The 26,699-nt window shown below is 44.9% G+C and overlaps 2 protein-coding genes and 1 long non-coding RNA gene across 11 annotated transcripts; 2 read left to right on the forward strand and 1 right to left on the reverse strand.

The window, feature by feature from the left end:
• Nucleotides 595–2,867, forward strand: LOC8072743. 9 transcript variants are annotated; one of them, XR_002453737.1, is made up of 6 exons: nucleotides 595–611; nucleotides 713–1,510; nucleotides 1,587–1,670; nucleotides 2,028–2,065; nucleotides 2,231–2,388; nucleotides 2,617–2,867. It is a non-coding gene; the product is annotated as an uncharacterized LOC8072743 (long non-coding RNA). The 9 variants fall into 9 exon arrangements; XR_002453736.1 differs by lacking the exon at nucleotides 595–611 and adding an exon at nucleotides 619–652; XR_002453739.1 differs by lacking the exon at nucleotides 595–611 and adding an exon at nucleotides 619–652 and having other exon boundaries at nucleotides 736–1,510.
• Nucleotides 10,030–11,289, forward strand: LOC8073643 (tropinone reductase homolog At5g06060). The gene is made up of 2 exons (XM_002449041.2): nucleotides 10,030–10,250; nucleotides 10,326–11,289. The coding sequence occupies exons 1-2, from the start codon at nucleotides 10,129–10,131 to the stop codon at nucleotides 11,107–11,109; spliced, it is 906 nt and encodes a 301-aa protein (XP_002449086.1). The 5' UTR covers nucleotides 10,030–10,128; the 3' UTR covers nucleotides 11,110–11,289.
• Nucleotides 11,232–18,325, reverse strand: LOC8072745 (fatty acid amide hydrolase). The gene is made up of 17 exons (XM_021461442.1): nucleotides 17,986–18,325; nucleotides 17,681–17,790; nucleotides 17,491–17,551; nucleotides 17,182–17,390; nucleotides 15,626–15,755; nucleotides 14,217–14,294; nucleotides 13,436–13,696; nucleotides 13,262–13,337; nucleotides 13,096–13,167; nucleotides 12,878–12,920; nucleotides 12,678–12,749; nucleotides 12,507–12,587; nucleotides 12,288–12,391; nucleotides 12,105–12,197; nucleotides 11,931–11,999; nucleotides 11,778–11,842; nucleotides 11,232–11,657 (listed from the first exon to the last, which is right to left on the reverse strand). The coding sequence occupies exons 1-17, from the start codon at nucleotides 18,089–18,091 to the stop codon at nucleotides 11,434–11,436; spliced, it is 1,854 nt and encodes a 617-aa protein (XP_021317117.1). The 5' UTR covers nucleotides 18,092–18,325; the 3' UTR covers nucleotides 11,232–11,433.

The following is a 26,699-nucleotide window of genomic DNA, read 5'->3' on the forward strand; positions in this document are numbered from 1 at the left end:
TCGGGAGGTCAAGACTCGAGAGAGAGCTCGCCTTCGCTTCCCTTCCGTTCCCTAGGCAAGGCAAGGGCGCAGCGCAAGGCAAGGCTGCAAGTTGCGTTTGTTCCGTGATGAGTGAAGCCGATGATGCGATGCGTTGACAGGCAGAGGCAGCGGCAGGACACACATGACATTTTTTTTTAATTCTTTCATCTTGCTCGTTTGAAGCCTCCAAAACCAAACACCCAAATACAACGTTGCCGCTTCCATAGGCCAGAGCAAGACGAGTTTATGCATGCATGCATACTCGATTTGTCCTTTTCTTTTATCATCAATCCAGAAGAATACTATATGGCTTCAATTTTTCTTTTATCTGCTATATATGAGCTTGTTCGCCTGAGTTTATTTATTGAATCTTTTAGTTATTCAATTTTTCTTTTATCTGCTATGAGTTTAGTTATTGAATCTGTTAGACCCGACACTCCTCTGCACTCGATGAAGCACCTCATGTAGGTGGAGCCGACGAAGGAGGCGGCGTGCCGAGCGCCATCGGTGAGGTCGACGTGCGGATGCGCGGTCGGTGGCAACGATACGTCGCCGCCCGTGGTGCCGGAGCTCGATTGCTACAATGCTATGTACACCTGCAACACCTGCGCTACCATCACCAAGCTTGTTGGTGAGACACAGGTTCCTCTCTTTCTAGAGTGACTGAATCGGTGCTCAGAACTGGTTGTAGTGAAGGAGAATTGCAAGCGGCAGGGCCACAGCGAGGTGCTACTAGCCACTACAATGGAACGGTGTCAACAGAGGAAGATCCAGCGGCTCTCCATCCATGTTGACCTGATGAGGACGACCATGGTAGCACTGTATCGGATGGTTGGGTTCCAGATCGACAGTACCATCGAGGGCTACTATGCACCGCACAAGGACGCCTGCCGGATGTACTTTGATCAGTGGAGTACTCCAGGCAATGCTTCTCAAAATTGATAATTTCTCTTGATGCACTCTGCTTTTAATTTGTGAGAGTTTTTGTTGAGGATTCAGGATTGCTAGAATTTTTTCATATGATCAATTTAATTCCTGCTGGATTCTGAAAATAATATGGTCATATTAAATAAGCATATATGGTTTCAGTAATTACAACTATGGATATTGCTCAGGACAATTCAGTTCAAATGCTGCCATATCAGTTTCTCCTCCAAGTTCAGGATAACTCAGCCAAGAGTGTGTTATGGAACTCTTTAAGCATTATTCTCAATGGTATCTCAAGATTTAATTTTCTAATGTTGCTCACTATTTGGCTTGACAGGGCTAAAATATTGAGGATGCGACACAGTTGTCTTTGAAGGGATACATTGATGTTGAGTCGGTTTTGGCTGGTTATTTGCCACTTCACCTCCTACTTTTGCCTCAAAAAGTTATCTTGAAATGTCTAAACAGTGGAGGGCCACCTTTTCTACTTTTTATTGGCATCCAGTCATCTGCTAACCCAGGAGATCATCTAACGTTGTTGCTCGCTTCTCTTGTTGCTTTGGTAGGTTTCTACATCTGAATTATTAGTTCAATAGCAATTTACTGTTCAAAATTCTAATAAACAAAACACTTTACAGAATAGAATAAAGGAGGTCAATGAAGAGCTGAAGGAGGCAGATTTTTTTGGGGACATTGTTATAGTTCTATTCATGGATGTCAAGGTAAGACTTTTTTCTTTACTGTTAAAGGGGTGTCGCATGTACATTATGTTCCTTCTTTAAAAGGCTAAAAGAAAACCTCAGATGACCATCCTTTAATACTATGGAAATTGTATCTTATTTTATTTTTTTATAAATTTTATTTTGTTTTTATTTTTACCATGTTAGCACAGGCTTATTGGCTTAATTGAAGGATTTTTGTAAGTTCTTTTAAGTGTATGTAATATGAGACGATGGATCTTATGAATGTGAGCAATGAAATGTTTTTACTTAATATATGTTAATTGGCATTGGCAAAAAAATTACTATAAGTGCAACAACATATGACATATCATTTAGTTGTTTGATTTGTTTTTCCAGATGCCGTAGCTTTATCTACAGAACAACCGGCTATGAAGGTGATTGGGTGACCTAAACCTGAAATACACACTCTTCACTCTTTCAGTAGAACAAACTGTTTAATCTTGGCATTAATTATGAAGGTTCGTCCATAATTGGACAATATAATGGACTTTTTACTTATCTTCTTCACTTGTTCGTTGCGTGTGCCCCTTCACTGCAAGCTTGCTCTTGGTCCTCGGCTGCTGGTCACCTGGTGTAATCAGCGGAGGGCATGACAGACACATGGCTGCCTCCATCATCCTAAGATTGAGAAACCGGGCATACCATGTCTATTGCAAATTATAGCCTCAAGAAAGCCATGTAGGCCTCACACCTCAAGGTCAATGAACCCCCTACCTTGCCTAGATCAGTACTAACTTTTTTATGAATATATAGGATCCATGATATCACATATAGTTTAGTGCATAAATGTCATTTTATTTTCTTGTTAGCATGGGAGGCCATCGAGATGGTCTTTATGCTTTTTTTTTGCATGCTCATGCCCAAATCATATATTTTTTGCATGTTCATCGAAATTGTTGTTTATATTGTCATCATGTGGTTACAGGCTTCAGCAATATGGGTTGTGGGCACAGATCAGGGAGAGACTTTCTGAAGAAATCAAATTTGTGGACTGCGTGGATACCAAGGTCATAATATTGCAATCAGAGCCTTATCATTTTTTCACCAAAGCATCATCATGTTAGAGAAACACTACAGCCTTTGGCTTTCACTAAACCAATGAATATTTTGAGCTCCTAGGTTGGTTCTTTGATTCACAGTTTTCTAATCAATATTTGTCAGACAATATTTTTATCCTATCGTGCGATTCATGTAATTTTAGTACAAAAGTTTTAGTTATCCCATAGCAACGCACGGGCACGCTACCTAGTAAAAAGAAAAAGACAAAACCACATTCAAAACTAGGCCAGGGATGTAATGTGCACGGTTTTAAAAGTTGAGGGATGTATTTTATCTGGTTTTATAGTTCAGGGATGAAAATCAGACTTTCGTGAAAGTTAAGGGACCTAGAGTGGACTTTTTCCTACATTTTTCTATCTCGCTAATAATAGCATCTTCAACAGTTTGGCAAATAACTTCTCATCCATAATTTTTTAGCAAAAAAAAGAAAAACTTTCTCCGACAATTTGGCATCTCAATTTCTCATCTTTTTCAACTTAGCATATCTCCCTATCTGGCGTACAAATATACGCGCGGACTCCGTGCTTGACATCGGCCTTTCTCCTCATACTTAGCGGGGCTCTTCGTTCGCTTAGCGGGACTCTTCGTTCTTTTAGTGGGGCTCTTCGTTTCGTTAACGGATTTTTGGATTTCTAGAAACGAAATTTACCAAACTATTAGAGATGAAATCTTTTTTCCTTCCTATATTATTTTAAGAGTCGACAAACAACAATATTTGAGAAGTTGTGGCATGTTTGAAATCACTTGAGGCAGCTGATCTTCATGGTAGTTACAAACAGGACCTGATGAAGTATGGAATTACTACAAAATACACACACAAGTCTTGTACATGGTCTCTCCTGCTCATCTTCTCGGTGCGAAAACCATGGAGAATCGATAGAGACCAGAGCAAGAATCTCCAAAGGAGCCGACGAGGTAAGGCCACCACGGGCCAACTCAAATTTTGATGCCACGCTACAGATAGTATCCTGATCCCAAGACACCTGAAGATCACTGAACAAACTGGGCAGAGACCCCATTGGCCTGAGGAAGAGACATCTTATTACACTACGAGGAGAAGCAGAATCAATGGCACCACCGAGACCAGACAACCATTATTAGGCCCTGTTTATTTTTTCATCGATCCCATCGAATCTTTGGACACATACATGGAACATTAAATATACATAAAAAATAAATTAATTACACAGTTTGGTTGAAAATCACGAGGCGAATCTTTTAAGTTACTCCATGATTAGCCTTAAGTGCTACAGTAACCCATATGTGCTAATGATAGATTATCCTTAATAGATTTGTCTTGCAGTTTCGAACGAGCTATGTAATTTGCTTTTTTGTTAGTTTCTAAAACCCTTCCCGACATCCTTCCGACACATCCGATGTGACACAAAAAAAATTTCATCTCCAATCTAAACAGAGCCTTAGAGTACAGACATACCTCAAAAGCACATCACCGGAAGTCATGTGTCAGAGAACACTCAGAGGGACACAAACACCGGTGAAGGCTCACCATCACACCGGATCGGAGCCTTATTTACTTAAACTAACTAAGCTATTTAGGCCTTGTTTAGAAGTGAATTTTTTTTTAAATTTCACTACTGTAGCACTTTCGTTTGTTTGTGACAAAATATTATTTAATTATAGACTAACTAGGATCAAAAGATTTGTCTCGTCATTTACAAGTAAACTGTGTAATTTTAGTTTTTATTTTCGTTTATATTTAATGCTTCATGCATGTGTTACAAAATTTGATGTGACGGAGAATCTTAAAAAATAGTTTTTGGGGTGAACTATACAAGGCCTTAGGCCTTGTTTAGTTCCAGGCGAAATCCAAAAAAATTTCGGCCTTGGGCCACTTTTCCGCTTTTCGCATCTAAACAGGCTTGGGCTGAAATTTCACTTTCTGGGTTGCACTGTGCACCCAAAATTACTGTACGCTGCCAGTATATAATCCGGCCGCCGCTCTCCCTCTCGCGTCCCGGCTCAAACCCTAGCCCTTCTCTCCTCATCTCGCCGCCGCCGCTCTCCCTCTCTTCCCCCGCCGTTTAGCCGCTCCATTAGCGCTTCCTACAGCAGATCCATCGGCGGTAGGTGCAGATCCGACGCGTACGCGTGCAGATCCGGGGCTTCATGGACGGCTTCAACGACGACGGCTACCACGGCGATGCCTACAACGCCGACGACTTCTTCGGCCACGACAACACCTACGCCGCCACCTACGTCGAGGACCGCACCGCCCGCGACTTCCTCTCCGAAGCGCCGTCGTTCTGGGCACCTTCCTCCTCGCGCCAGCGCTCCGCTCCAGCGCCAACCCCGACCCCAAGCCACCTTGGGTTCTCCAACCTCGACCTCAACGCCGGCGAAGGGTGGCCCAGCCTGGACGCATATGGCGACACGTTCAGATCCGGTCCTGAAGAAGGCGGAGCCGACATCACCTCCGCTCCTCCGCCCGTTCGCGTGCCGGCCCCCAACACCGGTGCTCCACCTGTCTTCCGCGCGGGTCGCGGCGGGACAGTGGCAGTTCGAGGACCCGGACGATGTCGTCTCGGGTCCATGGATCCAGAGCGCGCTGTTCCTATGGGTCCTCCAAGCACCCCGCGTGCCCGAGCTGGAAGACAACGTCGCTTCCTGCAGTCGCCGCCGACGGACACGTTGGAGGACAGCGACGACAACCCAAACCCTAGGATCCCGGTAACTGTCCATTTTCCCTTTCTAAGCTTGTTTACATTTCTTTGATGCTGCTCTATTACACACTTTCGCTGCACTTAGCTGTGGTCCACTGTCTTACGTGTACTATGTGTTCTTGCTGTGCGATTGTTCTTTACACATGTCTATTTCAGCACGAAACTAGCAGGGCGAACTGGACTTCTGAAAACACACAGACTTTCTATGATATTTATTGCATGCAATTAGATTTAGGCCAGTGTGTTAGGGGTAGCATGAGCAAATGGGGATGGAAGGATGTTGCTGAAAGGTACTACGCAGCAACGGGATTAGTTCATGACAATGAGCAATTCAGTAGTAGAGTCAGGCAGTTGAGGGCCATGTGGCATTTCATTAACGACCTGCGAACCAAATTCACGGGTCTCGGACGCAGAAACGATGGCTCCATTCTTGCACCAGATTCATGGTGGGAGGACAAGTGTGGGGTAAGCGCCTCTGCTCTTCCATTTACCTACAATCCATGCAGTAACTACAATTGCAACACTTATGCCGATTGGTACAATGCAGAAACATGCAGAGTGGAAGAAGCTCAAGGATGGGTGGCCTACGTACCTCCCACAGCTGGACCGCATGTTCTGTGGCGTAGCAGTCGATGGAACAACATCATACGCTACGGGAAAACATGACCGCACAGAGGTTGTCCTCAGCGACGACGATGACGACGAGGAAGAGGAGCAGTTCACCCCTGTCAGCCTGAGTAGCAAGAGGAGCAACAGCTCACGTAGCACAGCCACTAGCCCCAACAAGAAGTCCAAGAAGCAAAGCGCTGTACGGGCTATGCAGCGAGACATTAGCAAGGTGAGCACTATCATGGAGTCTAAACATGAAACTATGAAGGGCCTGTTGGCTGCCATTGACAAGGATGACCAGCACCAAAAGGACAAGATCAAGCTAGTGCAGCAGCTCGCACGAGAAGCTGGCGCATCGGAGGCCAACCCAAGGCTGTGGCTTGGTGTCATGAGGATCGTCCTAGTGCCGAATCTCATGGAGTTCTTCATCAACTCCACCCCAGAAGGCAGATTGGCCGTCATCGAGCACTATGCCTCGGTCGGCAACTAGTCCTCCTCATGCATGCATATATGTCGTGCAACATTAGAGTAGTCATGTGTTGTGTTTTTATTAATGTCTGTTGTGTAGCACTTGTAGTGAGTCCGAGGGATGCAGTATGGTATTGTATCAGGTTTGTTGAACCTTTATTTCATGAATGATATTTGAATCTTATTTTCACTTGGCCTGCCGATTGGTGATTAACAGTTCGAAAGACTTTTTTGGGGTGCGCTGCATGAAGTCATTTGTATGCCTGAATTTGAACTCATTTGTTTGTTGTTGTTGTTCACATGAACAGACACCGGGAAGACACGTGGATGTCAGAGAGATTGGCAATACCCTTGGTAGTCAGGAGTCTCGACGTGCTAAGTTGTTGAAATTTCTGATGTTAGACGACGATGACGATGAAGTTACTATTCTCATGACCGGTACGTACATGTATGCCACACATTTAGAGAAGTACTGCAATAGGGGTCCTTATAGGGTTCCACCTTTGAGTGGGTTGGAATGGGTACAAAGGAAGCTTGCGAACGCTAATTCTTGCTACAACATGTTTAGGATGACCCCAGATATGTTCTTTAGGCTACATTCCTTACTGACAGATAGATATGGCCTCAAATCAAACCCAAAAACTACCTCTATTGAAGCCCTAGGAATGTTCCTGTGGATGGTAGGTGCACCACAATCTGTTAGGCAAGCTAAGGATAGATTTGAGAGATCACTAGCCACGGTTCACAACCTTTTCCATAGAGTGTTGAAGTGTGTCATTAAGCTTGGTGATGACATCATTGCCCCCCGGGACCCACTATTTAGAACAATGCATGATAGGCTGCAGAACCGTAGGTTTTTTCCATTCTTCAACGTATGTATAGGGGCTATAGATGGCACTCACGTTCCTATGGTTGTGCCATCGGACAAGTTCATTCAGCACCTATGTCGGATGGGCAAAACAACACAGAATGTGCTGGCTGCATGTGAATTTGACATGGTCTTCACATTTGTCCTAGCTGGGTGGCCTGGATCAGTGCATGACATGAGAGTCTTCGATGATGCTTTGACAACATACAAGGATGTGTTTCCTCATCCTCCTACAGGTATACAACTAGTACACAGTTCAATATTTTGTCTAATTGAAACCATTGACGCTTACAGGAACTTGGTGGTGCTCTAGGGAAATACTATCTGGTGGACTCGGGCTATCCAAACCGACTCGGATACCTTGCACCATACAGGGGAAGCAAGTACCATCTGCAAGACTTTCAAAACGGCGCAGAACCTCAAGGTAGAAAAGAGGTATTCAACTATGCCCACTCGTCTCTAAGAAATGTGATTGAAAGGGCCTTTGGCGTAATGAAGATGAAGTGGCGTATGTTGTTGAGTGTCCCTAGCTATCCACCGCAAACCCAAACACACATTATTGTTGCTTGTTGTGCTCTCCATAATTTCATGAGATCGAGTGGTGCATTTGATAGTGACTTCGATCGCCTTGACCGTGATCCAAACTTTGTGCATCCGGAAGCATATATGGATCAGCCGGAGTGTGTCCCTGCGCCCACCTCTGCAGAATGGTTTGTACAATAGGTCTTGATTTGTATGATTTCTATTTCCAAGTGTTGGACATGTAATTTGTTTGTACTGCATGCTGGCATGTATCAGTTTTTGCCGGTTGTATCTTTACATTTGTTATAGACATTTGTACCATGTATTTTTATTGGACATGTAATTTTTACAGTTTTGGACATGTAATTTTTATTGGACATTTGTAAGTTCATAAATTTGTAATAAGATGCTGCATGTTGTGCATTTCCAGATGCACAGCTGTTGGTACTGCATGTCACTGCAACATTAATGCAGTGTACTATTCATTGTCAGGTTTTTGGTTGAACAGTACCAGAAATTTTGGTTGAACAGTACGAAATTTTTTTAGCTGAAATTTTTTTGGAACTAAACAAGGCCTTAGTAGATCTACAAGCCAACCACTGATAGCCAAGCCACCCTCCACTCTGACGCCGATGAGGAACAGCAGAGGAGAGGAGCCGGCCAACTCGACGGTGGGAAAGCTCCTCCACGTAGAGTCGCTGCTCTCTCCTATAGGTAGGGTTAGGAAGGAGTGGTCGGTTCTGGGTTAAGCAAGCTACGATGGTTACCTGCCACTACCGGCCCTTCCAGTAAATTGTGGAAGGGCCGGGCCATGCCGCCTAGTGTGCTTGAGTAACAAGCCAAGCATAACCTATACATCAGGCAGTGATGGCTTAGACCCTTTTACAACACTAGTAGGCTTGTTTGTGCTTGGACCTGGCCGAAAAAACGTGCTGCGGGTTGCATACTCATCTATAAACTAGCAGCGACCCCGCGTGTTGCCGTGGGGATATGTACTGTTGAGTACGTTACTGTTTATGGAACCTGTTACTGTTCAGCCATATCGGGTTTGTACAGTTCATGGGATATATTACTGAATCCGTTACTGTTTAACCATAACGGGTGTATACAGTGTTTTATCAGGCGTATACTGTTTATAGGACTCGTTACTGTTGCCAGAATCTGTGAGAGGAGGCGCGATCTCAAGCTATAGAAGTATATATAGGATAGATGTGAGGTCGGCAACACCTGCTTGCTGGCTGTAGATTTTGCTTTTGCGAATTACGATGTAACTCAAGATGGCAACGGCTACGTATCCGATAAGTAGTGGCCACCCGTAACGCATTTGTGAAGTCTAAAGCCTTGTTCAGTTCGTAAAATTTTTAGTTTTTTGGCTACTGTAGCATTTTCGTTTTTATTTGACAAACATTGTCCAATCATGAAGTAACTAGGCTCAAAAGATTCATCTCACAAATTATAGATAAACTATGCAATTAGTTTTTATTTTCGTCTATATTTAATGCTCCATGCATACAACCAAAAAAATCGATGTGACAGGAAATCTTGAAAATTTTTGCGAACTAAACAAGGTCTAAATTTTAGACGTCGGGTTATCTGTACCCGCACATGGGTAGGAAAATGCCCCCATACCCGCATCCGCGTGGGTAAATTCTACCCGACCGTTAACTTGCACCTGCTAGCATACCTGAGAATTACATATAAATATCAGACATTCACATACAAAAATAAATCATTCTAAGCCTCCAACAAGTTACAAACTAACATTCATATAATAGCATCAAATTCATATATGTAGTAGGAGGGTTTAGTTGGATTTGAACTAAATTCATGGGTTACTAAAATGACAAGGATGGCTAGTTATTTCATATGTAGTAGGAGGGTTTAGTCGGAGGTAATGTAACCCTTCAATTTGTGTCACGTGACGTGAGAGCACTCGTAACACTTGCTTTTGTGCCACGTGACGTGAGAGCATTCGTAACACTTCAACGTGTGTCACTTAGTACCACTAACGTGGCAGATGGAACAGCAGCGGGTGGGGTCCCGAGCTTGACACCGGAGCACGCCGTGCGACGACTGGCCATCTCCATCAGATGAAACCCCCCGCCCCTGCTGGGTGCTATAAATTCTCTTGCACGACGGGCTGAGGAGGATCACCGACGATCACCCAACACCCAGCCGGCGGCAGAGCTAGCTAGAAACCGGCAGCAGCAGGCCAGCTAGCTACAAGATCATGGCGGCGGCGCGCAACGACGACACGGCCACCATCATCAGCTCCGAGCCCGCCGCCGGGAGGAGCAGGTGGTCCCTTCGTGGCATGACGGCCCTCGTCACCGGCGGCACCCGCGGCATCGGGTACTAACTACGCACAATCAACAGGTGGCGCATGCTGGCTTGCTGTGTAACGGTAACTGAACTCCATGTGCTCAGGCGTGCCGTGGTCGAGGAGCTGGCGGCGCTGGGCGCGGCGGTGCACACGTGCTCCCGGAACGAGGCGGAGCTCCGCGACCGCCTGGCCGAGTGGGAGGCCGCCGCCAAGACCAACGGCGGCGGCGGGGTCGTCACGGGCTCCGTCTGCGACGTGTCGGCGCGTGACCAGCGAGAGCGTCTCCTCCGCGACGTGGCCGAGCGCTTCGGCGGCAAGCTCAACATCCTGGTGAACAACGTGGGCACCAACTTCGGCAAGCCGACGGCGGAGTACACCGCCGAGGACTACGCGTTCCTGATGTCCACCAACCTGGAGTCCGCCTACCACCTGTGCCAGCTCGCCTACCCGCTGCTGAAAGCCCCCGCCGCCGCCGCCGGCAACGGTAACGGCGGCAGCGTGGTGCTCGTCTCCTCCGTGTGCGGCGGCGTGGCAGTGTGCACGGGCTCCGTCTACGCCATGGCGAAGGCCGGCATGAACCAGCTGGCGAGGAACCTGGCGTGCGAGTGGGCCGGCGACGGCATCCGGGCCAACTCCGTTGCGCCGTGGTACACCAGGACGCCGCTCGTGGAAGGGGACCTGTCGCGGGGGCAGTACGTGGAGGAGATCCTCCGGCGGACGCCGCAGCGGCGCGTCGGCGAGCCCGAGGAGATCTCGTCGCTGGTGGCCTTCCTCTGCATGCCCTGCGCGTCCTACATCACCGGACAGACCATCGCCGTCGACGGCGGCATGACCGTCAATGGCCTCTACCCCAGCTCATCGCCGTCAGGACTAAGCTACAGTAATTAATGAAGAAATTAACCAGCGACGCGTCAAGGAATAGCTTGATGAATGAAGAATAAAGTACTTAGTTATTAGTACCAATAAGGGGGAATACAGATGTTGGATAAAATTTGGAGAATATGGGCACATTATTGCACATGGATATATAGAATTTCCAACTTAATTCTCGACAACGATGACATTGAACTTCTCTCGGACAAATCCTGATGATCAAGAGCACAATCAATCAATCAATCAATCGCCCTATATATAGCTGTACTTAAATCTCCTCCTGAAACACCACGGCCACCATTTTAATTTGCTCGAGGCCGGACGGACCGCCGGCCGGAGCTACTGTTTCTTGAGGAGGTCGTAGTGCACCTTGGGCTTCTTGCAGTGCTCCTTGCCGCACGACTCCTGCATGGCGTAGGCGAGGTGCAGCAGCGTGGCCTCCGACCACGGGCGGCCGATGAACTGGAGCCCCACGGGGAGCCCTTCCCTGTCGTACCCGACCGGCACGGTGATCGCCGGCAGCCCCAGGAAGTTGCCCGCGATCGAGTACCTCACCAGCGCCGCTGCAAGTTTTCTTTCAGCTGTCAGATTCAGAGATGCATATATACATATATACAGCAAAAACTCCCGGATCATTTTCTCCTTCGCCAAAAATAATAATCATCGTCGCATCAGACACACACCTCCGTTGATGTAGTCCAGCTCGCCGGTGCTCAACGCGTCGTCCTGCAGCGCGTACGCCGTCACCCTACACAGCAAGTGAAGCAGCAGCAGCCATGTCATTGCCAATAATGCCATGGAGCAAGCTACTGGAGTCGCGTGTGCATTAGCATTACCCTGTCATGGGCGTGACGATGGCGTCGGCTGTCTCGAAGATCTTCTCGTGGAAGTACATCTGACGGCATCTACAGGCGATCGATCGTTTTTGCAGCAGCATATCAGGATTCAGATTTTCAGATTAATATATAAATGGCATTGTTCGGTTTGTTTGATGCGTGGCGGCATAATACCGGAGGCGCTGCGAGTTGAGGTAGTCTCTGCTGCTGAAGGATCCGTAGGCGCTGAGCGCGATCCTCACGTCCCACCCGATCTCAGACCTGTCCCTGCAATGACATACAAGCTTCAGTTTCAGACTTTTCAGTTGGGTGGGTTGCTGCATGCATCAGTTGAGTTGCATTGAGCTGCTTGCTTACATGTTGTTGAGATACTTTGCGAGGGAGGCAGTGCACTCTGAGCCCATGGTCACGTAGTGCGCCAGCCGCATCTCTTCGATCTCAGGGACAGTCACCTCCACACTCTTTTATTTGCAGCCATGCCAAAACGGAAAGATTATCTTTTTCAGAATGGAAGAACTACTGCAGCCATGTACTAACTAATGTTCTTCAGATGATGCTAAACTGCACTGAATTTACCTCCCAACCGTAGTGCGTGCGCAGCATCTGCAGAGCCTTCCCACACAGGCTCCTGATGTCCTCTGAACTGTCGTCGAACCACTGTTTTTTTTTCGCAAGTTAATGTCAGCGCGATGTTCAGGCATGAATTTCAGACATTGGTGACCAGAGTTCAGAGACCATCCGACTGACCTTTGCGTATTTGGCGAGCCTGATGTTAGGTATGGACCTCGTGCTTGTCAGCAAAGGGAGGTTCAGTTCAGGCTGCTGCAGAGCAGATCGTCAGCAAGTTGTTCAGTCAATCTTTACTGAACACTGAACTGTAGCTCAAATTTGTGGAAGCAGGAAATGAAACAAAAATAAAATGGGGATCCTGAATTGATTTCTGTCACCTGCAAAGGGCTTGGTTTTGACTGATCAGCAATGGCTGCATAACTGAAAGAAAGCATGGAAACAACACAAAGACATCATTTGTTTTTTGGTGTTTTCATTAGCCCATTGATGCATGAATCATGATTCATGAATGTATACATGTATAAGGAAATAGAAATGGATCAGATTTGGTTTATGGAAGAAATGAGAAGCTGGGCTGGGCGTGGGCGGCACCGACGCGATGAGCGTGTCCTCGACCGTCGCTGCTAGGATCCCCGGCATGCCGACGGTCCAGTTCAGAGGAAGCAACCTGAAACAATATTCCTGTCAGTTAACAGTGTCGATGGCCATTAGCATGGCAAGGATCGGTGTTCTGTGTTCATTTATGTAGGAAGGAGGCGCACCCGGAGTTGGAGAGGCGGCCGGCGGTGGGCTTGAACCCGACGACGCCGCAGAGCGCCGCCGGCATGCGCACGGACCCTGGATGAAACAGCAACCCAAACACCGGCACGACGTCAGCGGCGTCAGTGATGATCCGGCACAACTGAGAAACAAACGCCTGGTAGCTGCTTTTTTACCGCCTCCGTCGGCGCCGAGGGCGACGGGGCAGAGGCCGGCGCAGACGGCGGCGGCGGACCCGCCCGAGGACCCGCCGGAGACCCTGCCGACGTTGTAAGGGTTGCGCGTGGACCCGTGGTGCGGGTTGATGCCGCTGGTGCCCGCGCCGAGCTCGTGCATGTTGGCCTTCCCCGCCATCACGGCGCCGCACGCGCGCAGCTGCGCCACGCACGCCGCGTCCGCCACGCACCGCCGCGCTGACCCCAGCCACCTCGTGCCGCCTGCGTCGTCGTCGACATTGCAGTGCAGTGCATTATTGGCGCGGCGCAGGAGCAGTAAAAGCTTGGTTCTACAGGTTACACGTTACAACGTTGGTGAAATCTACCTACGACAGGCTACAGCTAGCATGTCGATTATTGCAGCTGTGAATCTGTGATTTATTTGCTGCTAGTGCACTGTTGGTAGATTCTGACACGACACAGCGCGTGTCAGTAGGCGATCGAGCCCACAAAATGACAGGATGAACTTTGAACTGTGAATCTCGAGCCAATTTTGTTCTACCAATCTGACTAAATTTTCAAGAAATCACATCGAGAGTAGTCAGCATATTTGTTTGATGATAAGAATGACACTACACCGATCAGGTTAAGTTTGGAGAGGTTTGACATGGCACAAATTAAAGCTAAAACACAGCACCTATATATCCTGATGATCCTGTGACTAATTAAAGTCATATTTATCTTGACAAGTATTATGATCCTGAGCTGACCGTGTGTCTGGTAGATAAGTTTGCTAGCTTACCGGTGGTCGGGTACGGCAGGCAGTCTATCTCGTCCTTGACGGCGACCAGCACTCCGTCCATGGCGGACAGCGGCGCCCCTGCGCGCGGTAGTAACCACAAACCGTTGCATCCAATCATATATCATCATATATACATCATCATGCAAGCAATAAAATCTGCATATTACAAACGATATGATACAGTGACATTGAGCTAATAGCGGGCAGCAAAAAAGGAGGCCATGCGATCTCTCCTGCCCTGTCCCCCCTCTCTCCTCCTTCAATTGCTACAGGTCAGCAGGCATGCAATGCAATGCAATTCCTTGCTACCGGAGGAGTCGTCCTTGGCCGGCATGCATGCATACTACGGCCACATGCTGATGCTGATGCTGATGATGCAGCAATAAATCATGAATGAATGCCGATTCCAGCGATGAGCGATCGACGATCAGGAATGGATCGGCAGACCAGGGACCATATGTACAACGTACTCCACATCAATCATGCACGCATGCAGACATCCACGTACGTTTTAATGCACGATCAAAATCTTGCGCAAGCTACTGTTTTTTTCTTCTTCCCCGGTCGCCCCCTTCTTCATGGACATTCATCAGTGCAGACTCCCCGGAGAGAGACGGTCGATGGATCATATCGATCGATGATGCATGCCGTTCCTCTGAAAGACTGAAACGCTTCGTTCGTCAGACATCAGACATCAGAGTCTCTGCTTGCTACTCCTAACTCCTATATACTGTATGTGGCACTGTTGATGGAGGGAGCTGGTACACCGTACACCACGCTAGTAGCCGCTCGTTCCATATCAGATACCCGGCCGGCAGGAGCATGCCTCATGGAGTCATGCACAGTGGGGATGGCTGGCTGGCTGGCTGGCTGGCTGCTCACTGTTGGCGCATGCATGCTCTCTGGTGCAGTAAAAATGGTGCTTGGTTTTCTACAGTACGTAGTTATGGTGACAGGCTGACAGCTTCTAGAAGCAAAAACCTACTGCTGGGCTGAATGCATGTCAGTGGCGATCACGGCGAGAAATTGAGGCACACACATGAGTACTAGCTACAACCACTGATACATGCATGGCTGCCACTGTCAGTTAAGTTGCTTCTATTCTACGGTGATCCATTGTCTAGCTGTTCACAACAGATTACTGCGCGGAATGCGATGAACGCAGGACGAACGGCGGCAGGGGGGGAGTATAGCTAGCTAGCTAGGGTAGTACACAAGGAGAGTTACAACTGATACATGCATGGCTGCCACTGTCAGTTAAGTTGCTTCTCGCTCTATGGTGATTTCTGTCTAGCTGCTCACAACAGATTACTGCGCGGAATGCGATGAGAGCAGGACGAACGGCGGCAGGCCTTGTTGCTTGGAGGGGGAGTAGCTAGCTAGCTAGCTAGGGTAGTAGTAGTACGCACCTTGTTGGTATCTGCGGGTGGATTCCTGGGCCTGACGCAGCACGTCGCCGGGGTCACAGCTGATGAACAAACCCATGTTCCGATCCGGGCCTGAACATTCCTCCACTGCTGCCAGGAATCTCCGCGCCACCTGCACGCACCACGTATATATATATATATATATGCACCCGGCATAAATTAAACAAACACACGGTTCTGATAAATCACAGTGGCTGAAATCCACCGCTACAAAAAAAAAAAAAAAAGAAAAACATTTGCAGAGATGACGATTCCTCTTTAATAAAGACGGCATGATCTAAAACCGTCTTCAAAAAAAATGATTTCTTTTTCGAAACAAGCCGGGTCTAAAAATGTATTTGTAGCTAGATACGACTAGATTTTTCATCCGTTTCTAAAAATTGATTTTCAGAGATGGCTATATCTAAATCTGCTACTATAGTAAATTCATAACTATGTATCAAGCGAAGACGGACGAAGGCAAACTTTATATCAAATTATAGATCTTCGAGATGGACGAAGACAAACTTTATATCAAATTATAGATCTTCGAGATCTATAACTTTTATGGCCCACAAAATTTGTTTGAAGTTCCTAAAATTCATATTTTTTTCAAATGATCTCGGGTAGGGAAATAACCAATGAAGTCATAAACGCAAAAAAGAAACTTGTAGGATCTAAAACTTTGTAGTTAATTTTTATTTGAAATTATCTATAGTTAATTCTATTTGAATATGATCATTTTGGAATCCATGATTTTTAAATGACATTAGATGGAGATATGGCTAAAACTAAACTAGTAACTCTTGACGAGATCAGCAACTTTGTACTTCAAACTTTTTTTGTTTTAAGTTAATTTAGACTTCCAAAATTTTGTTTGAAGGTCTCGCATTTTAAAATTCGAAATATTTGAATGACCTCAGATGGACAAGATGTCGCCAAAGTAATAACTCTCAACGAGATCAACAACTTTATAGTTGGAAATTTAGATGCTTTTATGGTCTCAAATATTTACTTTAATATAAAAAATAAACATATCTAGCTTTTTCACAATTGACTTAGGGGTCGAATGGCTAGACAGGTTAGCTCGATTTTTGGAATTCTAGAAAATGATTTATTGAGGTGGATTTATTGCTATTTTTTGGCTAGATTTTTTTTAGGAAACAATCTGTACAGGCAGCTCATGTGTTCGGCTATCACTGTAAATGGATTTGTAAAGGTCGTCTAGCCACCTCTGAAAAGACTCTCGTAGGAGTGATCAACGATTCTTTCAGTAATTTTGCACGCACAACTAATGTTTGATTGCAGCGAATGCTGGAGGCCACCTAAATTCGTTCGCTGCATTCACGCTCTGCTTGTCAGGGAGGAAATGGGTTGCCTCCCAATCTTGGTGCAAAATTAATCTGAACAAACGTGACGGCCTGACAGGGATGTACGCAATAAACGTAAAGTTGAGCTGTAACGTTTTATTTTACTTTTATTTATTTACCACCTACTATGCCCGGGCGGGGTCAAAAGCTCAAAAAAAAAAAGAAAGGTTGGTTTGGTTGTTTAATTACCATGACAGGGGTAGTCTGTCCTGAGCTGTAGGCGCTGTGGAAATCCCGCACCGTCCATCGCCTGAACGAGGACGACGGGCCATCAGCGAGCGCCGCCGCCGTCGCCGCCGGCTCCATGTCAGCTGGGATGCCGGCGACAGCCACCTGGACGCGCTCCGCCGGCGACACGCCGGCCTCCGTCACGCTCACGTTCTTCTCGGGCATCGCTGCTGCATCATTCATCAGTCAATCAAGAACGATGGAGTTTTCAGCTTCGAATTTTCCTTTTTCCCTGCTCAATGATGCAGTAAGTAAGTAAGTACTAACAACCTTGCCATGTGTGGGTGGCCGTGAACAGCGGCGGCTCCGGGATCTCGGCGTCGGAGACGAGCTGCGGAGACGACGAGGACGACGATGAGTTGATGACTAGTATAGTTTCAGGCTATAAGCTTAAGCTCCAACTATTCGAATTAAGCAGAGTTAGTACGAGTTTAATTCATTCAGATAGCAAAGCATCCACCTTGTAGACGAGGTTGTCTCTCTTGAGGACGGAGAGGACGATCCAGCCGAGGACGGGAGTCTCCAGCACCCACGCCAGCATCTTCACCAGCAACCCGGCCACGCGAGGAGCTGCAGGAGAAACACGATCGATCGATGATGCATCAGCCGAAGCATGTCACCTCTCCGAGCAAAGCAATGCATCACTGGGTTCTGGATGCACAGACGACTCTCAAGGTCTGAACTGAACTGAACTGAACTGGACTGAATCATGCATGCATGTGCATGTGCATTTGCACGATTGATTGCAAGTCTGCAAGTTCAGACCTTTGACGTTGGGGCTGATGTAGTGCTCGCCGGCGACGCTGTGCGGGCCGAGGTCGACCTCCGCCGCCGGCTTGTACACCTTGGCCGGCGAGCTGAAGAGACCCATGGATGGGTTTGGTTGGATGAGTGTAGTGAAGCAGCAGAGCTGGAAGACGATTGTGTTGCGTGAGAAGCTTCACTCCTCTGACGACTGTTGTGCCTGCCTACGACTACAAGTGCCAAGATTGTGAGCTGCTTATAACCAGGGATGGAGCAGGAATGGTTTCAGCTCAGAAACAGAGAGAGGAGGCCTGCCTGCCTGCAGTTTTGGCGGGGGGTGGGGAGCGGCCTGTAAGGGTAACGGCTGTGCTTCCGATCCGAGCATGGGGTTGGAGAGGAGAACCTTTAGCCACGTGGGCACCAGTATTTTACTTTAATGCTATTTATTCACTACTGGTAAATGGTAATTCTCCCGGACCCTCTCCTTTAGGACGAGTTATTAGTAGTGACCCGCCTAAAGTCTCACCTCATTTTAATTTTTCATCTACCACCCCCCGTAGGCCGTAGCATGGTGTGGTATCTTCCAATTACCCCACGCCTTATTCGTTGTGTCCTTTTTCTGTGATTTTTAATCTTTTATATGTTGTGTCTTCATTTTTTTACATAGGACGACGTAGATACTTACAACCCACACTCACTCACCCTTATGAATATACACACACAAACCTTATTCTACGAATATTTTCAAAGATTAGATCGATAAATCATTGAGATTGAATAAATTACCGTAGACATTTTGCTGTCAATGCGAATGTCGCTTACCATCAAAGCACAACGTCATTAAATCTTAAAAAAATCGTTTAGCATATGTTTGTTTAGGATTAGGACATCCAACTTTTAATGTATTTTTTTAGATCATTCAACTTTTAATAGTTATTTGGTCTCGAGTCTCGACGAATATTTCCTTCGATGTTTGATATGCTCACACAACGAAAACAGATAATAATTCGATGGTGCAAACCAGGGACGAAGCCAGGAAAAAAAATTATGGAGAGCAGAATAAAAGTGCTATATCGACTTTGCGCGCTTAACTAGTCGCAGTAGAAAAAATATAATAGATTAAACTAGTCTTATATTAATAATATTGATCAACGATGAAATTCATAAAATATATCTAAAAAAAATTCTCAGCCCACTCTAACTTATACACCAATGTCTAAAATCAAGATAACACATCCAAAATGTCTCCTCAGCAAGCGACTCCTAAGGTGAACTCCAGTCCAATGTAGATGCTTCTGAACCCGGAACCCCAAACTATCGGGTTACAGTTTAATATGCAAATAGATGATTTTCTTAGTGCAATCTCACTAACTTTACCCCAACCACTCCTTACTTTGGAGACACAACAACCTATACCTAATAATAGTTGCTGGCCTGTGTGCCTTCGGTGGGTTCGCACTTGCGGGCCTGTGTGCCCTCGGTGCAGAATGACTCGCGCCTGCTGGCCATGGAACCTTCGGTGCAGAATTTTGGCCTCGTTTAGTTCACACCGAAATTCAAAAAAATTTCAAGATTTCCTGTCACATCGAATCTGACGGTCCATGCATGAAACATTAAATATAGATGAAAACAAAAACTAATCATACAGTTTGACTGTAAATCACGAGACGAATCTTTTGACTCTAGTTAGTCTATGATTAGATAATATTTACTACAAACAAACGAAAGTGCTACAGTTCCAAAAACTTTTCAGTTTTCGGAACTAAACAAGGCCTTTGTGGACTTCGGTTTCTTGGACACGGTCAAGGACGCCTGGAGCCAACCGGTTAATACACAAGATGCCATATTACGACTCCATGTCAAGTTATTACGCACAGCAAAAGCACCGAGAAACTGGAGAAGGAAATCACTGGGGGGTCGGAAGGTGTGCTGGGCACTACTAAACATTACGTTGGAAAATCTAGAAAAAGCATAGGAAGAAAGAGTTCTCACACATGACGAATTGATTTTCAAAAAAAATATCTCAAGGATAAAGCAATGGGATTAGTAGCGGTACAGAAATCACGAGCGCGCCAGCATGCACGTTTATCCTGGATTTGGAAATAAAGGGGGCCCCAATACATGGTTCTTTCAGTTGCATACTAATATGAGAGATAAGAAATCCTTCATTGCTTCACTGAATGGGCCAACGGGGATGGTTATATCATAGGAACAGAAATCAACGTTGGCATTCAGCCATTTCTCAGACCTGCTTGGCAAACCAAGTGAGCGTACCAAGGCTATTAACTCCCATTTGCAAATTGTGTCGAATCCACACTCTGAAACGCCCACTCATCTGTGTAAAGATTGCTCGTTCACTGACCAGGTTTGGACCACCCTAAAATCCTGGTTCAACTTAAGCTTGGACACAGCTTCTGGAGAAAATGCAGAGCAAAAGTTGATAAAACCCACAAACGAAATTTCAACCGCTTCATAATCTATTTTTTGTGCAATATCTAGAAAGAGAGAAATAGATGAACTTTTCAAAACAAGAATCTACAAGCAAGAGAGGTAGCATTTCTATGCAAAGAAGAGATAGATCAATATCAGAGGGCCACAAGTTTCCCAGTACAGGTCTAAATGTTTTTTTTTTCCTTTTCTTTAGGCCCCTCTGGCCCCTTGGGGGTGGAGCGTCCCTAGTAGAGTAGAGTTTGTTTCCAGCTGTTTCCTTTTATTTTTTGTAACCTTTTTTTCTCTCTTTTTATTCGTCTAATAAAAATCTGGTAAAAACATTTGCCGCTTTTTGAAAAAAAAAGAATGGGGGCACCAGGGGCTTGACTGGCCCAGCAGCAGTTTAGCCCCACTGCTGGCTTCGTCTGGTGCAAACAATATTTTCTTAGATGCTAAACAATCACTAACCTATTGTTTATCCACTGTTCAGGCTAAATGTCCAATTAAAATGAACAAAATAGCTGTTTAAATAGGATACATGGCCACTAAAAGCGTAGAGTTTCATAGCAATTTTTGTATAGTATAGGTAGTGAGGACATCGTCCTATATATAGAAGTAAAAGTTTAGGAATAGCAAAGTAAACCATATAACATATTTGTTGAACTTCAATTTTTTCTTTAAAAACCTAAAAATAGTCTAAATAACAGATATCATATCTGTTGAAGTTGCTAAAGTTGCTAGGTAATATACAATGACGTACCCCGTTATTCTGCTTATCCGTCTAGCGGTTTAGCCCCGATACATTTGGATTCATCGCGAGCCACAAAAAACCACGTGCCTTCTGGGTCGTCCAATCATCCCCAGCGATCCACGGGGTACAGAGGCGAAGCCTAGAGTTTGGTTAGACTAATTATTCTCTCCTTTTGGATTAGACTATTTATTTTAGATATAGTTGGGTTAGACACTTAGGTCTTGTTTAGTTCACTTCAAAAACCAAAAAATTTTCAAAATTTCCCGTCACATCGAATCTTATGGCATATGTATGAAACATTAAATATAGATAAAAAAAAACTAATTGCACAGTTTGCCTGTAAATCACGAGATAAATCTTTTGAGATCTCCAACAGTTTGGCATTTTTTTTGCCATTTGTTGGAGTTTGCCAACTCTGAAAAGCAAATGGGAAGGAGAAAAACAAGGCATCTTGAAGAGTTTTACAAATCTGTTTTGTCATTTTCCAAAATATGGACCTAACTGCCGAAAGTTTTCAGTGCACGCGCGGTCTCGATCTGTTTGCCGGCTTTCTTCGCGTGTTCAGGAAGTCCGCCGCCAGTTGCTTCGCCTCATGGCTCGGTAGCTGCTTCCTGGAGATCGGTAAGTCCACGGTCGGTCGCTGGAAGAAGTGCCTAGAGATCAGCAAACAGTGCAAGTTCTCCTAGAGATCAGTAAGTAGTCCACGATCGCCGCTGGCCGGTGGCCGCTGAGCCATGATCGCTGATCCATCTTGCTGCTGCCTTGCAGGGAAACAAGGTCTTCGAGGTTGCGATCCCCTCCTTGCAGATATGGCGCGAGATGAGGTTTTCGATCGCGCGTGGAAGACGCGGCAGATCGATGTTTGCTAAGTCGCGGATGGACTTGCATAAATGCCAAGCCTTCCCTAGAATTTGCCAAGTTTCTAAAAATGCAAAACCAATATGCAAAACTGTTGGAGAGGTGTTTTTGTGAATTTTGATAAAAATCAAGAATGCAAAAGCAATATGCAAAACTGTTGAAGATGCTCATGATTAGACAATAATTAGAACAACTCCAACAGTTTGCTAAAAGTACTTGGCACCTTAGAATTTTTATCAAAACCACAAAAAGTAGCCTCGAACAAGTTGGTAAAACTACTTGGCAATTTTGTGAGCTTGGCAAAATTCCCCGTCACTTGGCAAATATGCCAAGTCCTCCATCGCTTGGCATCACGTGTGTCCCAATTTGCCAACTAGTTTTGCCAATTTGTTGGAGGCTCAATTTTGTGATTTTGGTAAAAATCCTAGGATACCAAGTTCTTTTGCCAAGCCCAAATAGCAAACTGTTGGAGAAGGCCTCTTTTTCACTTGGCATTTGGTTTTGAGAGTTGACAAAACTATAGATTTACCAAGTGAGTTTTAGCAAACTGTTGGAGTTGCTCATCGAATAAAAATGAAAGTGCTACAATACTCAAAACAAAAAAATTTTGAAACTAAACAAGGCCTTAGACTATTTCTTTTTCTCCACAAGCAATAACACATGACAAATGTCCACTTACGTCAAAGTTTTGGTTTTGAAAATAAATTAAATATAACTATATCTCCATATCTATATGGGTTTGATTAAAAAAATCAGAAAGTCTAATTTTTTTTAGTGAAGACTTCAACACCCAATTTTTCAGCGAAAAGGTAATCAGGCAACACTGAATGTCGATGAGTTCAACTCACTTTTATTTTCTGTTCTTTTATTTTTTTTTCTTTATATAGATATACTAGCAAAAATGCCCGTGCGTTGCAACGGGAGATAAAAAACTATTGAACATTCATAAAACATTATAGGAATGATGCATATTTATTTATATTTTATTAAATATATAATTTATGTTATGATGAGCATGACATCCTTGACCACCATGGCCGGTAGGGGCAAGCATCCGAGCAAGGTGGCATAGACGCACCTACACAAGCGGTTGCCAGTACGGTGTGAACGGCTGCCGAGTAGAGCATTGTGGCTTCTCGGCAGCACAACGTAGCCGCGTGTTGATATTTGGGAACGCAATAAGGAATTGATCCGCAAGCGCACGGATATCGGTGAGCACTTCATCCGGGAAATTATCCAGAGTATCGTATTTATTTTTTACCACTAGGAGAAAGAGTGCATCTGACTAACCGGTCTATTACTACTAACCTTTAGGCACAAAGAATGTCTTTCGATGTGAGTGATAAATAGAGAAGACTGCAACCGTAGTCTCCTTCTAACCTTGGTAAGGATGATCTACTGTTCTAATGGGGAGGCTAACGGAATCTAGACACCACAAAGGATGTTCAACCCGCACCTATAAACCCTATCCTTCCTGCTAACGAGATGTGATCTACAAAGGTAGCTCGGAATTGTCACGTTCCTCACTACTACCACGGTCCAGCTAGTCAGGGAATATCTATGAGTACCCCAGCCTAAACACCACGTTTACGCCAGCAATGATTACTCTAAACTCTACGCGAAGAGATTAAAGTAAACTCATAAACCAGAAGAACAATAAAACAAGAACTTACTAGAATTTAGAAGTCGAAATACTGAAGAATCCTAAGAGCAAGCTTCGGGTTAGGAGAACTTGATCCCGCAGGTACAAGCTTCGAGTAGACACCGACAGGCCGGGCTTCCTCCAATCTACACCTCCACTCTATCTCTCTCAGTCTAGTAGAAACTAGAAGATCTATTTCTACCTTACATTGGTTGCTAAGCCTAAAAAGAAATATTAATTAGAGAAGAGGTTTTCCTTCGAGGGCACCCCTCAGTCTCTATGATAATTTCTTCATGTCTCCTCCAGGGGCCAGGGGGGTCTCCTTATATAGTCCTCCCCTTCTATGCGTTTTTGGGTCGATAGGCGAGGTGGTACTATGTTTCTCTTGATCCAATAGGTCGGTGGAATATCCCGAGTGAAGAGAGTCCTGATCTGGTTCCAACAGGGGGCGGGAGCCCAGGTCACCAGGGCGTGCGCCCTGGGCCTGGCCCCTTTCGGCCTCCGTCTTCTTCCCGTGGCTTCTGGAGTCTTCTAGATGGTCGAAAATCGCGCGGTGCGTTGATATCTCTATGTAATCCCGACATGTGGGCCTTTCTTCCTTATTTCCTGATAACCCCCTGCAGAAACAGATAAACAACAAAACTCGTGGAATTCTGTCAGATCAAACCCTTATTCTAGGTGTTGGTTGCATATTGGTCCTTTCTCATGTTTATTTGATAATTAAAATTGATACTTAAGAACCGTCAACAAATATCCCCATACTTAGGCTTTTACTCGTCCTCGAGAAAAGGATGGTTAAGAAAAATATCTGGGGTAAACATTGTAAAGCATTCTCTATATAATTGCAGGGTGTTAAATATCCACTGTGTACCATAGTCAGGGAAGTTTATGATCAAGAGTAAAGATCCTATCTTCTCAATCCTGTCACTTGGAGTTTTTGTATATTTTTGAAAGAAAGTTAGCATACCTTTTTGATCCTCATAGGTTCTCTCAGATCACTCATTATCTTTTATATATATCTCACTGAGGCTGTTTTATTTTGCAAAAATTCTCAAGCATTTTTACTTTGCATTTATTGCCTGATCAAAACGGGATCCGAGGAGGGGAATGTCATACTCTTAGATCAAAGACTTTGGAAATTAAAATCTTTGTCAACTCTTGCTGGCATATTGCTTATTAGAGGGACCATGGGCTATCATTTTTTTCTCTTTTCTCTCTTTTTTTAAGTGGATACTGAGGTACCCCTAATTCTACTGCCGGACACTTGTCCATTTTTTCTGCGAGGTTATCGAGCACTTGCTCCTTTTTATTTCCTCGAAATATTTCTATTTTTGCATAGCCCATGCCTCTAATGCAATAATACTTCGGAAGAGTGAATCTTACTGAAATAATGTCTTGATCTTGGGAGCATGATAAATCTCTCAACAAGGGTCTAACTCATTTTGAACAAACTCAATACAGAGCAGATAGCTTTTATAATCATAATTAATATTTTCAGTTTTATCAGGCATATAAAACACTGAGGATGGTAGCTAGAAATTTGAATATTTTGAAATAAATTCTCCAAGCAACAATGATATCAAGAATAAGAAACTCATACTCTACCATCACATATTCCATATTGACTTAAGTAACACAGGGTTTTAAAATGATTTTATAATAATTGCAAGTTTTCAGGAAATATCATAGATTGAGATTAATCATGATTAGAAATATTTTAATCTTTTTATTTTATCATGTCGGAAACAGTAATCTGCATAATCCAAAATAAATGTATGTGTAAAGTGTGCAGAGTGTGTACCTGAATCGTGGAGTGGTGTAGTTGGAGTGTGTTTGGCATGTCGAGGTATCTCCCCCATACTTGTTTTCTGCTTTCTTGCACAAAAATAAAGTAGAGACACACAAGACATAATAATAATAATAATAATAATAATAATAATAATAATAATAATAATAATAATAATAATAATAATAATAATAATAATAATAATAATAATAATAATAATAATAATAATAATAATAATAATAATAATAATAATAATAATACTCTTTATTGATCTTGAGGCATTTATTACAAAAGACTGATAGCAAACTGATAGCAAACTGATAATAGCAAACTTAAACCGAATTTTAAAGATAGATGACTAAGATGCATTGCCTCAAGGTCTAATCTACATAACTTAGCGGCGCTCTAATTCCTTGATCTTCTTGTTGGCACTGGCAAGATCCTGCCTAAGGCCTAGTATAATGGTGTTGTGGTTAGAGAGCTGCCTAGTGAGGGAATTAATCGAGGACTGGAGGTCTATGATAACTCTATCTAGCCTGCGAACTTCCTCATCAATATCCATTATAGTCTTGCGACGCTTGGGAGGTGTCTCAAAAGCATTGAGAGAGTGCTTCGGGGCTGCCTTTGGAGGGATGAAACGGACTTTGGCTGCTCTAATCCCTTCAAAGTAAGGCCTTTCCTCCTCTGTAGTGTAGCGAATAATGCTGATCTCGCCGCTCCGGTTGGTCTTGACTCCAACGACCCTCTCATTGGGTCTAGGTGGAAGGATCCTTGTGCCGGTTGGCACCTTGATAGTGGTCTTCGTCTTGGATGATGATCCTTTGAGGAGTAGGGGTTGTGGCGGTGCGGTGAGAACTGGTTGAGCATGGTAAGATTGGGCGGAGCTGCGTTGGCGTAATGGCATGGCTTCTAGCTGACGCTCTGTGTTGGCCGGGACGAGAGCACGGGCATCGGGGTCCTCCACAGGCTCCATGTTGAGGTTGAAGGGGACGACTTCCCAATCATCGTGGTACTTCTCGGCCATTGGAACAGCAAGGAACTAATCAAACTTTAATTGAAGGAGAGCTAATCAAGCTCTAATTGAAGGAGAGAAAGCTTGGTGGCTTGGTGTTTGAAAACTGAGGTCAGGGGTCTGTTTATATAGGGGTCAAAAGGGTGCCTCTATGGGTTGTTCGGGTTGCTCCCGTCGACGTGCGTGCGAAACTTTCCATCCGAGGGATTATTCGGATCACCCTAAGTGCATTTTCCATAACAGAGAAAGTCGGGAC

The sequence above is a fragment of the Sorghum bicolor genome, chromosome 5, assembly GCF_000003195.3.
Source record: "Sorghum bicolor cultivar BTx623 chromosome 5, Sorghum_bicolor_NCBIv3, whole genome shotgun sequence".
Lineage (NCBI taxonomy): Eukaryota > Viridiplantae > Streptophyta > Magnoliopsida > Poales > Poaceae > Sorghum > Sorghum bicolor.

Coding starts and splice junctions, on each gene's coding strand:
- LOC8073643 (XM_002449041.2), top strand. CDS start 10,129: ATGGCGGCGGCGCGCAACGACGACACGGCCACCATCATCAGCTCCGAG. Junction 10,251..10,325: donor GGCGGCACCCGCGGCATCGG/GTACTAACTACG, acceptor CCATGTGCTCAG/GCGTGCCGTGGTCGAGGAGC.
- LOC8072745 (XM_021461442.1), bottom strand. CDS start 18,091: ATGGGTCTCTTCAGCTCGCCGGCCAAGGTGTACAAGCCGGCGGCGGAG. Junction 13,697..14,216: donor CCTGCCGTACCCGACCACCG/GTAAGCTAGCAA, acceptor ACGACGACGCAG/GCGGCACGAGGTGGCTGGGG. Junction 13,338..13,435: donor CCTCGGCGCCGACGGAGGCG/GTAAAAAAGCAG, acceptor TGTTTCATCCAG/GGTCCGTGCGCATGCCGGCG.